Genomic DNA, 12,792 nt, shown 5'->3' with positions numbered 1-12,792 from the left:
GAAGTTTGCCTACATTCAGCCTGTTCCTTAAAGTGTCACCGTTCCAGTCCCTCATACTGACGTACTATTTTTTCAATTCATTTTTTATCTAAAGTCATCAACAGGAAGATTCTGAAACATTTTATCTGATTGGATTGCCAGTATGGCTTCCATTAAGGCCACTTTACTGGTTATCATCTGCCTTTCCTTACTGGGAGTTTTGGTCATCCTCTTTTAGAATTATTGGTGAAACTTGTTGCTCTAGACATATCAAAAGCCTTTGATAGAGTCTGGCACAAAACTTTTGATCTTTAAACTCTCCTCCTACAGCTTTCTATCGTATTCTGTAACTTCAAGTTTCTTTTCTGATCTTTTTGTTCCTCCCACACAAGTCCCATAGGAGGAGAAACCGGTGAAAATAACTCGCGAGGTGGTGCAACATATGGGGGTTATCAAACAGCTCGAGTCTCCTGGTGTACTGAGTTTAATAACAGCGGTGAACCCAAACATCTGTTTCGCCTGCTGATGTGGCAAACCCGCAGGCAACAATGACGTGTCAGGCACAGCTTATTTGTGCACTGACCTATGAACAAACATATAATTTATACCCAAATCAATGTAAATTCATATATAATAATAAATCAAATATCAACACCCTTTAAAGTCTCAATACAAATAATCTTGGTAATCCCATTCTCCCTCACAAACCGAGTGAACCAAGTTCAAACCCCTGGCGCCAACACTTTTTATTGTTGTAATAGATGGTCACTGTTCTCGCAAATCTACTAACATTGTTGTTTTTCAGGGCTCTGTCATATTCTTCAGTGATCCTCTAAACCAGGGGTTCTCAACCTTTTTAATCCTATGTACTATACTATAAACAAATTTTCAGTTATTCAAAGCTGAAGTATTTTGAGAAACCTGCCACGTACCCCCAAAATTCCTCTCAAGTACCCCTGGGGATACGCATACTCCAGGTTGAGAACCCCTGCTCTAAACCAAACTTCTTGTCCTATCCACTCCTAGGTTGATAGTCCTATCATCCTACACTTTTCCACGTCTTTTCAGAGACGACCAACCCTTCAGGAAGTCAATAGATCACACAGGGGCGCCAAAGAACGCCGGACTTTTGATCTCTCTACAAATTAATGATTGAGACAGAAAACTTTGTATTGTTCAATGCTTCCAAAACTCAATTCCTCCATCTACCAATTCGACACACCCTACCATGCAGCTATCCCTTCCTCTTCAATAACACTCAACTGTCTCTCTCTTTTACACTGAACATCCTCGGTCTGTCCTTTATTTATAATCTAAACTGGAAACTTTACATCTCATCTCCAGCTAAAACCGCTTATATTAAGTACGGCGTTCTGAGTCTCCTTCGCCAGTTGTTCTGCTGTATCTGCGACATGTTGATCATCGAACGTGCTCCGCTCAAGCTTGTGTCTTTAGCGTTCTTGAACAGAGTAGACTTTCAAAACTCTTGTTAAAGTTGCACTGGTTTTTATTGATGTTTTTCTACTGTTTTGATGACATATGAACAACATTTCTGCATTACTAATATGGTAAACACCATCTATTTGGCCTTCGAAAATAGCTTTTGTGATAGAGCAAAGCGTATGAAAAAAAAATAATAATAAAATAAATAAATAAAGTAAATAAATAAATAAACATGATAAAAAAATACGGATATTTTTTTTTAACAAACTACATGGGTTTTCAAGGACATTTATATTATTCTAGGGACAGATTAACAACATTTATACAATATCATCATGAAAAGCACTTGAAAATATTGCTAATCATATATGTGACCTTTAAAACTGTAAGAGAAGTATGTGGAGGTGTGTGACATTTAGTCTGTGCAGAGGCCTTATCCGTCTATATACAGTGGAGGGGATTGGGGGTGTTCTACCTATACAGCTCTTTTAGACAGTATAGAATCAAAAGCTTTTCGTTTTACCAACTCCCCCCCTCCAATCTAACTGACTGTCTTCAGTCTCTTTCTTATCGCTACAATGTAACATCTCTTGCTGTCTTCTGTAGCTATTTTCATGCCAACTGCTCTTCTGATCTTGCTTATTACATGCTTTCCCTTTTCCTGCCGCCTCGCTGCACATGACTTTCTTCATTCTTTCCCCCATATTCTGTCCACCTCAGTAATGTAAGAACTAACCAGTATTCACAATTTTTCATCACTTTCTTTGTATTACCACCTCTGTATGAATTAAACTCTTTCAAGCAGTTTTGTTATCTTTGGCCGTTGCCCCTCATACATAAAAAAAAAAACCATGTTTTTGACCTTGGTAGTTGATTAAGAAAAAAAGAAACAAAAGGAGGTTGGCGTAGAGTAACCTGTACTTAATCTTATCTTACAGTCTCGCATCCCCCACCATCCCACACCCCTTTTCATCCCTCCTCCCTCTTGTCGTGCTTCGTTCGTCATGTTGTGAAACACTTTTGTGCCACACCTCCGCATACTATCAAAATGTTCTAGTTGAAGTTACACTGTTAAGTTTTAAGTGTGTTGGATGACAGATTAACTATTTCTCCATTATTTACAAGACAAACGCTCTTGAAAAACTGGCTAATCTTTCCCATGTCCTTTGAAAAGTTGTGGTGAGAGAGCAAAGCTTTTCTGAATACTAGTCTCTATTATAGCTCCTTATAAATTTTGGTACTTGTTTTCATATTTATGCATATGTGATGCTTTCATGTATATACATATTCTATCTCCCTCATTTATATCTTCTACTATTTTACTTCCTTCTTGATTTCTTTTTTTTTTTTCGTTCTTATCTCGTATTCTCCATTTCTTATTTCCTCACATGGTGTTTCTCAGATTATGGCACTGTTCCTCTATACCCTCCTGCCTGCCCTCCCCTGTCTCCTCGCTACACTCCATTTCGTTCTCTTTCCCTCCTCTCCCTTTCCCTCCCTTCTCTTTTCTGCTCCTCCCCTCCCCTCCCCTCCCTTCTCTCCTTTCTTCTTGGCCATGGCATAATATTGGGTAACTCGGAGCAATGTCTGCACATGTGTCAAGCCACGCGTCTTTACTCTATTGTATTCAACGCCATATTAATTCTTCACCCTGTCCTGTACTCGATGGCCTTCATTCTTTTCTTCCCCGGCTCTCGAAATTGTCACGTAACGCAAAACTACGGTTATATACGGTTATATATATATATATATATATATATATATATATATATATATATATATATATATATATATATATATATATACAAAGTTTTCAAGTTCCTCATTATAACACTTTTATTTTTCCACACTTCTTCCTTATCTACTTACAAACCATGATTAATTCTCCTGCGAATCTAGAACTTGCATAATCTAACGTAAAACACCATTAGATCACTCCATGAGTCTTCACGCTTCCCATTGTAATATTTTATTCTTCCAAACGCGTCTTTTATTCCATTCCGTCTTTTTTCTGTACTCCCTAGTCTCCTCTCCTCCTAAACTTATATCACCTAATGTAAAATTCAATCCCCGAGTTATCACGCTCCTCATTACTATAACCATGTACTCTTTCAAACGTCTTCTATCGGCCCCGTCTTCATTCTGTCAATTCCGGGTTGTGATGTTTCTTTCTTTCATGCATAGACTTTCATAACCTAACGTAAAACTCAGTTGGATATCTCTATGGATCTTTAGGGTTCCTTACTATAGTGATAACACTTTCTGTTTTCCCATATGAGTCTTTTATATAGCACTTAGTCTTTATCCTGTCCTCTTCCTGCTTGATTCTCTCCTCCTCTTCCACGCTGTTATTTCTCTCAATTGGTCTTCTCCTGAGTTCAACTAAAGGGGAAACTTTCAAGGCAATTTTCATGTAATTTTGACATATTTCTCTTTGGTAATTGTCTTTTGAGTTCGGCATCCTCAATGGTCCCCCACCTTTATTTATTTATTTTTTTTTTTTTCTTCCGATCTTTTTTGTTACACTGGCCAGAACCACTTTTGCGTTAAAAAATCCACAAGTGTTCTCCCTGTTCCTTTTCCTTCTATACCCCGATTCTTTCCGTGCCTCCGCTGTGTGTATAGTAGGTGGAGATACAAAGATTCCGCTATATTCTCATTCATAACTTACCTTTAAATTAGACTAGTCATAAGTTTCTTAAAGTTCTGCTTGTACTGATCTTATCTTCATCCTATACTCACAATCTTCATTTCCCTCAACTGTTTGTATTGTAAGTAGAGACACAGATGTTCCTTCGTATTCCCACCTATTTGACTTATAAATTGGACGAGTCATGAGATTCATAAAAGCAGCACGTTTTGCCTCATTCGTCTTCTATCAATCTCATCTTCATCCTGTACTGCGTTCCTTTCTCTTTCCTTTTATAGTGTGTAATGTAAGTGAAGGCGCAGAGGTTATGCCTTCTTCTCATCTATTCATCTATATAACACGAGTCATAATTTTCACGTGCATTATTATCCATCTCTTGCAGCCTCCCTACAAAATCTGAAAGTCTTCCTAGCGGCGAGACACAGTGAAGGGGAATTAGAGGCGAGGTGTGAGGCACGAGGCTGGCTACTTATAGGGAAGGGGTTACTTATATAAGGGTGGCTTTTGTCAGTGTGTTTGAACCCTCGTATTACCTCACGTTGGGAAGGGAAGGAGATAAAGAGAGTGGGAAAGGAGGCAGATTGCACGATATCAGTTTGTTTTAGCTTCGTAATGTTGTTTGTTACCTACGCTCTCTTCCTGCTTCCCTTCCTGATGAATGCCGTTATTGCTATCGTTGTTGTTGATATTATTATTTCTTTTTTATATCTTTTTTTCATCTTTCTTTTCTTTTTCTTTCCTCTTTCTCCCTCCTTTCTTTTCTCTTCTTATTTTATTTTATTTCTTGTCTTCTTCTTCTTCTTCTTCTTCTTCTTCTTCTTCTTCTTCTTCTTCTTCTTCTTCTTCTTCTTCTTCTTCTTCTTCTTCTTCTTCTTCTTCTTCTTCTTCTTCTTCTTCTTCTTCTTCTTCTTCTTCTTCTTCTTCTTCTTCTTCTTCTTCTTCTTCTTCTTCTTCTTCTTCTTCTTCTTCTTCTTCTTCTTCTTCTTCTTCTTCTTCTTCTTCTTCTTCTTCTTCTTCTTCTTCTTCTTCTTCTTCTTCTTCTTCTTCTTCTTCTTCTTCTTCTTCTTCTTCTTCTTCTTCTTCTTCTTCTTCTTCTTCTTCTTCTTCTTCTTCTTCTTCTTCTTCTTCTTCTTCTTCTTCTTCTTCTTCTTCTTCTTCTTCTTCTTCTTCTTCTTCTTCTTCTTCTTCTTCTTCTTCTTCTTCTTCTTCTTCTTCTTCTTCTTCTTCTTCTTCTTCTTCTTCTTCTTCTTCTTCTTCTTCTTCTTCTTCTTCTTCTTCTTCTTCTTCTTCTTCTTCTTCTTCTTCTTCTTCTTCTTCTTCTTCTTCTTCTTCTTCTTCTTCTTCTTCTTCTTCTTCTTCTTCTTCTTCTTCTTCTTCTTCTTCTTCTTCTTCTTCTTCTTCTTCTTCTTCTTCTTCTTCTTCTTCTTCTTCTTCTTCTTCTTCTTCTTCTTCTTCTTCTTCTTCTTCTTCTTCTTCTTCTTCTTCTTCTTCTTCTTCTCTTTATCTTCATCTTTCTTTTTTTTGGGGCCGGAAAAGAATAAATAAACAAAATAAAATGAAGTAAAATCAAATAAATCAACTTAGACTACATATTTCCTTGTAAAGAAAAAAAATAATGATAAATACAAAGATGTCAACATGAAAAGAGAGAGAAATGAACACCGGAGACTTATAGTTGGTGAAGACTTCTCGTGGGGTGGTGTGAGGCAGCGAATGGCGGTCTGAAGAACACAAAGGCCCGTATTCTGCAACACTGTTCCCCTATTTGCACTATCAAAGGTTGCTGCCTAGGTGATTAATGATGTTCTTTTGAGTATTTTACTTAATGAAGACACAGAATCCTTGTTAAGTCACCACTGGAATCATTTAAACAACATTGAAAATCCCCTGATAACTTTTGATGCATCGTGCTAGATGGAATAGATAAAAAGAGCCACGAAATGTGTCGGAATGCAGTCATGCAGGGGACGAACCCGACGCGCTCCCTCTCAAGCACGGTCTGCCTCGCATCCCCAGAGACTTGCCATCGGACATCCCCTGACCTGCAGCTGCCTACACCTTACCTAGAATTACCCCACAGGCAGCGTCCCTCCGCCAGGCTCTCAGTCTATTCACCACCTCGCAGGGTTCACAACTCACACACACACACACACACACACACACACACACACACACACACACACACACACACACACACACACACACACACACACACACACACACACACACACACACATTATAAATAAATTAATTAGTAAATAGAAATAATAAAAGAAATCAAGCAATATCGCACGTATGAAAATTGAATAAGATATGAATTATCAGTTATAAGGGGATTCCTTTAGAAAATATTGATTGAACTCCCAAATTGATAGTACTTTTAGTTTTCTCTTTATTTTATTGCATTTATTCATTTTTTTCTATTTATTGTTCCTTTATTTTGCGGGAAATAGAATTTAAACATCTTGAGTATGATGTCACTAATCATTATAATATTATTGACAGTTACTTTTTCTCTTGTCAAGAGTCTTCGTCAATTGAATAGTATCCTCTTGCTTTTATGTATTTATTTTTTGTCACTCCCACTGATCAATCTTTATAGTTTGTGGTGTGATTTGACGTTACTCGATCTTTATAGTTTGTGCTGTGGTTAGACGTTAATGGATGAACTAAAATCCCGTAGACAAGGCAATTATAAACGATGATTAGGTATATATATATATATATATATATATATATATATATATATATATATATATATATATATATATATATACATATATATATTGCAAAGAATTCATGTTGGTTGTCATCATCACTATTATCACCATCACCATCATCACCATCCTCATCAGTTCCATTATCATTGTCACTACTATCATCATCTTCCACATCACTACCGTCAATCTTTATTTCAATCATTACTACCGTGCAGCACCACCGCCACCACGATCATTGACCACCACAAGGCGCCTCAATGAATCAGCAGTGTGTCAACCAACATAAAGTTTTAACAGCAAACTTTTCAGTCTCGTTTGGACTATCCTCCCTCGTGTATAGCCAGCCAGTCTGTCCGTGTGCATACTTTCTTCCTGTAAGGATTAATAAGTGTTTTAAGCCACTAGTTACTGGCATTTTTCTTTTAGCATCGCGTCTTTGAATATTTCTCTTCTTCAATTATGCTTAGTCTGTCGCATTTTAGACATTCTTTTGTATTGTTTCCTTATTCAGTGATGCACTGAATATGTAATTTTTTCACTAGTTTATGTACTTACTTGTTTGCTTATTATCTTCTTTTTTTCATTCTTTCAAATATTTTGATGTTTTCACCCGTAAGGAAGATCTGAAGCAAAATTCTCCCCTTCATTGCATTTAGGAAGTGTATTAAGAAACGATCACGAGCTCACTTTATTTAATGATGTTTATTTATCATTGTTTTTCTTCCATTTTCTTCCTGTGGAATATCTAAAACAAAAGCCCTCCACCCTTCTCTCTCTCTGCATTGCATTAAGGAAGCAGCATTAGAGGAGATCGAGAGGTGATTTTTTTTTTACATGCATGTAAACAGTACTGCGGTGGGGTGTGGAAGGATTGGTGGTTTCAGTCGGCAGGAAAACTACGCCAGGAGTGATAGTCTAGGTACTGTTGTTGTCTGCAAATTTTCAAGGAGTTTTTAAATGCCTGGGGAATCAAAAGGAGGACCATTAAGTGTCTGAAGATCAATGAGAATATGAGAACCTAAGAAAATAAGGGTAACTGAAAGGAAAAAGCTAAGCAGTAGAAGCCGTGAAGAATTTTTATAAGTGGCTGGGGAAGAGATGTATGTGGACATAAGATTGCTTTGTCCAGCCGGAGATCTTTGTCAGAAGAATAAGATAAGGGTGCTTCAATTCTTTCCTTCCTTCTGCAGATGAAGGCGTAGAGGACCCATCTTATTCTTCTTTATAAATTCAATGAGTCATTATGGTTCATCGAGTAAATGCATTTCTTTACTCATCTTTTATAGCTTCGTCTTCATCCTCTACTCTGATTCTTTACTTCTCTCTACTGTGTATCTCAGGAGTGGCGGAGTTTATCGTGCTCCTGTGGTTTCCAGGAGGAAAATATGACACTGGCTAGCCGCTAGAGTATTATGGGTGTGGGATGGAGTGTAATATATATATATATATATATATATATATATATATATATATATATATATATATATATATATATATATATATATATATATATATATATATATATATATATATATATATATATATATATATATATATATATATATATATATATATATATATATATATATATATATATATATATATATATATATATATATATATATATATATATATATATATATATATATATATATATATATATATATATATATATATATATATATATATATATATATATATATATATATATATATATATATATATATATATTTTAGCATTACATAATCGTCTTTTCTTCCTCCCAACAGGTGGCTCATCCCCCTCCTGAGGCAGGGCAACAGACGTTCACTTAACGAGGACGATCTGTACACGGTGCAGAGCAGAGACGCATCTTTCACCCTCGGCAACAGATTACAGAAGTACGTAGCGAGGAAAGGTGGTGGGGGGTGTTAGATAAGTTGCCAGAGGGGGTGGACATACCAGCTGAGGTGCTTCCAGTAATAGCTGTAATAATAGTAGCAATAGTGGTGGTAGTAGTAGTAGTAATAGTAGTAGTAGTAGTAGTAGTAGTAGTAGTAGTTGTTGTTGTTGTTGTTGTTGTTGTTGTTCACAAAATTCAGCGACATGAGACTGCTACATTCGTAATAAGACATAAGAAAAAAAACTTTCTAGTTATTTTGCTATTATTCCCTTCGTGCTTCAACCATTTTGAATTATTTCGTGAATACCCTTATTGTTGAACCATTTCCAACCAGTTTTCTTGCCGCCTTCTTGATTTTCAACTATGCCAAACTTTTTTTTTCTCTCTAGTTGTTTTTTTGTAAAATGATTTTTTTTTTTTCCCCCTACTCCTAATTGTCTTCAGTGACGGCGAGAATCGGTCGAACACGGCTTTTGTTTAGTAGTGATTCAGTCCACTGTCTTTATAGCAAATCATTTCAATTCACAACCCCTTATGAACCTTGCTTCTATAGTTCACTCAAAAACGTTGTGGCCGAGAGAAGCGAAGGAATCAGATATTTCGGAAACTAAATTTACGGCAGAATGAATCTCTTCGAAATCAAGTACAAATTGCGGTAAATTGTACCTCGGTAGTGTACAGTCCCGCCGTAAATCAGTGTTGGTGTGTGTGGTTAGCTGCATGCAGGTCGTGGTGGTGGTCATTGACGTAACCTGCTGTGAGTTATGAGTATGGCAGACATGTCGCATCGGTTCCTTTGTCCATAATAGCCTATGTTTATTTATTTATTTTTTCTGTAATAATTGCCTGCTTGTTTTCGTCTTGTTTCTTATTGTCCTATTCCGTTTTTAGTTAATGTAGCACAGGTAACTCAGCTTACACAACATACAGGGACTTACAGGTATCGTGAAAACAAAAATCAAATAAAACCAAAAGAAAAACTAATCGGAAGAAAGTGGTTAAAGGATTTGACCATCTAAATTACACCACTTCGCCCATAAATCTATTTATGTGTAGAGAAAAATAAATTATATATATATATATATATATATATATATATATATATATATATATATATATATATATATATATATATTTTTTTTTATTTATAAACAAGATTTTTATATTATTAACAGGAAAAACTGATCGCCTATGTGGCCTCTGAAAACTGTTGTGGTGAGAGCAAAGCGTTTCTAAATACTGGCTAGTGATGTACTACTGTAAGATAGGAAAGACCAGTCCGCCACGCTAATAAATCAGTGAATACCTTATTTGGTATACTATTGACAGCAAGTGATGTGGTGCTCATAAGTTATTCTTTACGGGGATAAATGCCTAGTTAGTAGTGAGTAAGTTGAAGCTATGTTATTTATTGCACCATCTGAAATAAATTAACTGGTGTGTGCCGGTTGGACCTTTTTCGCTGTGATTCAGTACGTACTTACTTTTTAATGCTATGATTGTATGCCTCACCACCTCGTTTTAAATTGCAATATATGTTTTCTTAAAGTCTTATTATCATTTACAAACATTACTTTCAAATTGCAACCTGTTCTTAGCCTGTTATTGTTATTATAAACGCAGTGAACTTTGAAAGGGTCGACAATCACTTTACTGCACGCAGGAACTCTTTGATTAGTGAATCAGTGCATGATGTTTATTTACATGCAAGTTGTCATGAGACAGGCAATAGGGGACGCATAGGAAATTTTTCTTGTGAGTTACGAGTAGTATATTTAGACCAGGGATCATAAAGAGGCCCTTAGGACTTTCAAAAGGGTTGATAGATACCTTAAGAGGTCAAAAGAGGATAGATAAGTGTCTATATAAGAAACAATCATTAGTTAGTAGTATAAGAAAAGAAAAACTGGAGGAAGTCTTTAGGTCTACATGGGGCAATCCCTGTTGGTGAGCGGTTAAGTGAAAGAAGGTCAATGAAAGATCAATTAAGGATCAATCAAGGATCAATCAACGTTTCGGAGCCTCTTCAGTGCCCCATGTCTGTTTCCGGTGATTCCTCAGTATGTGTTTCCTTTACTACATCCCTTCTAATTATCTATCACCCTCTCCAGATTCTCTCTTTTTCGCCTGTCTGTATATTAGACCCTTTGTTTTTTACAGCCTCTTGGGTCAAACAACAGCCTCTCTTTATGTGAAAAATGTTGTGGAATCGATATATATATATATATATATATATATATATATATATATATATATATATATATATATATATATTGTTGGCTGTCAAGATATATATATATATATATATATATATATATATATATATATATATATATATATATATATATATATATATCTTGACAGCCAACAATATATATATATATATATATATATATATATATATATATATATATATATATATATATATATATATATATGTATATATATATATATATATATATATATATATATATATATATATATATATATATATATATATATATATATATATATATATATATATATATATATATATATATATATATATATATATATATATATATATATATATATATATATCTTGACAGCCAACAAATGAATTCAAACTATGTGCGGCTGATAGATGGTGACGCCGCTGCGGCAGGCAGTTGTAAACAAGTCCAGCCGACACTATTGTCATTTTTCAGTACCTTATAACTCTTAATTATGTCTTTCAAAGGTGTTAGGCGTAAGTGAGTGACCCTAGCTGTGACATAAAAGTTGGAATTAATGAAAAAATAGAGAAAGTAGCTACAGTTGAGTGTTTGTGAGGAGTATGGTGTGGCCAAGCAAATTCTTTTGGACATTAGTAAGTCAAAAGATAAGCTGCTATAATATTCTGCTAAATACTGTGTTGATGCATCATCAAGTAAAAGAGTTAAAGGTGCACCAAGGTAAGGAGTGGAAAAGATTAGATACCTCAAAGTTCCTGATTTGACTCCTAGGTCAGAGAGACGGCTTCTTCCTCCAGTGATCCACCATGTTGTGCAGGGGACTGAAACTATGTAGTAAGTAGGAACAACAACGTATCTACACAAATACTGTAGTTTATTACTATAGAGTGTTTTATTGATACATAAGCTGAAAACGTAACACTTAAAATAACCTAAAATATTTCAAAACATAAAATTATATTTAAAATTTTGCGCCTAAACAGCTGTTCTAAGCGAATACTTGTCACTAGGTGGCAGCACTGACCAGTTAATCATGACTGTATGGTTATGAAACGATTATGTTTTTAGCTTTTGTATTAATAAACTGTTCAATAGTAATAAACTACGGTATTTATGTAGATACGTTGTTCCTACTCTCTACAGAGTGTCAGTCCCCTGCACAACATGGCGGAGGCCGGAGGAAGAGACCTTCTCCATGAGGAGTCTTTATCTCCCTGAGTTCCTCTTGAAGTATTCACATCACCCTTGAATATATTCTTTTTGGGAGTATGTGTAGTCCCCATGAGTAGCAGGACTGTAGGTGGATGGATACTTACTTACCATTAGAGTTTTAAAAATAAATTTTCATCTCTGATGTCGTGGTGAAACAGGTGAGTACAGAAAGAAAAAAGTAAAAACTGGTAGCTTGTTTATGTTGAAATGCTTGAAGTTGGTGGTGTTTTCAGTCTGTTTGATTTGTTTGATTTGTTTTACTGAAGATAAAACTTAATTTACAACCCAGTACTTAGTGACTTGGGGCAACATTGGACCAGTCTAAGTAATAGTTAGGGGAGTTGACTTATTTGCAAGATAAACCGATAGTACCCTTGCTACTGGTCTCGCCACTGCCAGGCTTCCTTGTCTCAGAGAGTACCACCATATCCACCCTCAGCCTACTGAGCTCATCTGATAGATGAGGCAGTCGGTGATCCTCTGAGAGGCTCGGGACGTTCCAGGAGCCTACATGTAGAACTCTCCGAAAGTTTACTCCAGGCACCACGTCTGCAGCCCCACCAGCAATCTCAAAGTTAAAAATAGGGCAAGGAGATTCTTCCATCCCTCTCAAGACACATGTCTCTTGCGAGCCTTCCCCTGCATCCGTCATACAGGTAGGCAAGTCCTGTACCCGAGGGGCCTGCACGGTCG

General features: G+C 35.9%; 1 protein-coding gene across 4 annotated transcripts in view; it reads left to right on the top strand.

The window, feature by feature from the left end:
• Nucleotides 1-12,792, top strand: part of LOC123514240 (ATP-binding cassette sub-family C member 4-like) — a 221,907-nt gene that overhangs the window by 70,378 nt on the left and 138,737 nt on the right. For all 4 annotated transcript variants that reach the window (XM_045271971.1, XM_045271969.1, XM_045271970.1 and 1 more), the window contains one exon: nt 8,562-8,672. In XM_045271971.1, the coding sequence (XP_045127906.1) occupies nt 8,562-8,672 (111 nt within the window). Of the gene's footprint in view, nt 1-8,561; nt 8,673-12,792 lie in introns of those variants that run through there.

This window comes from Portunus trituberculatus, chromosome 37 (assembly GCF_017591435.1).
Source record: "Portunus trituberculatus isolate SZX2019 chromosome 37, ASM1759143v1, whole genome shotgun sequence".
Lineage (NCBI taxonomy): Eukaryota > Metazoa > Arthropoda > Malacostraca > Decapoda > Portunidae > Portunus > Portunus trituberculatus.
This window is presented reverse-complemented; position numbering and strand designations above follow the sequence as displayed.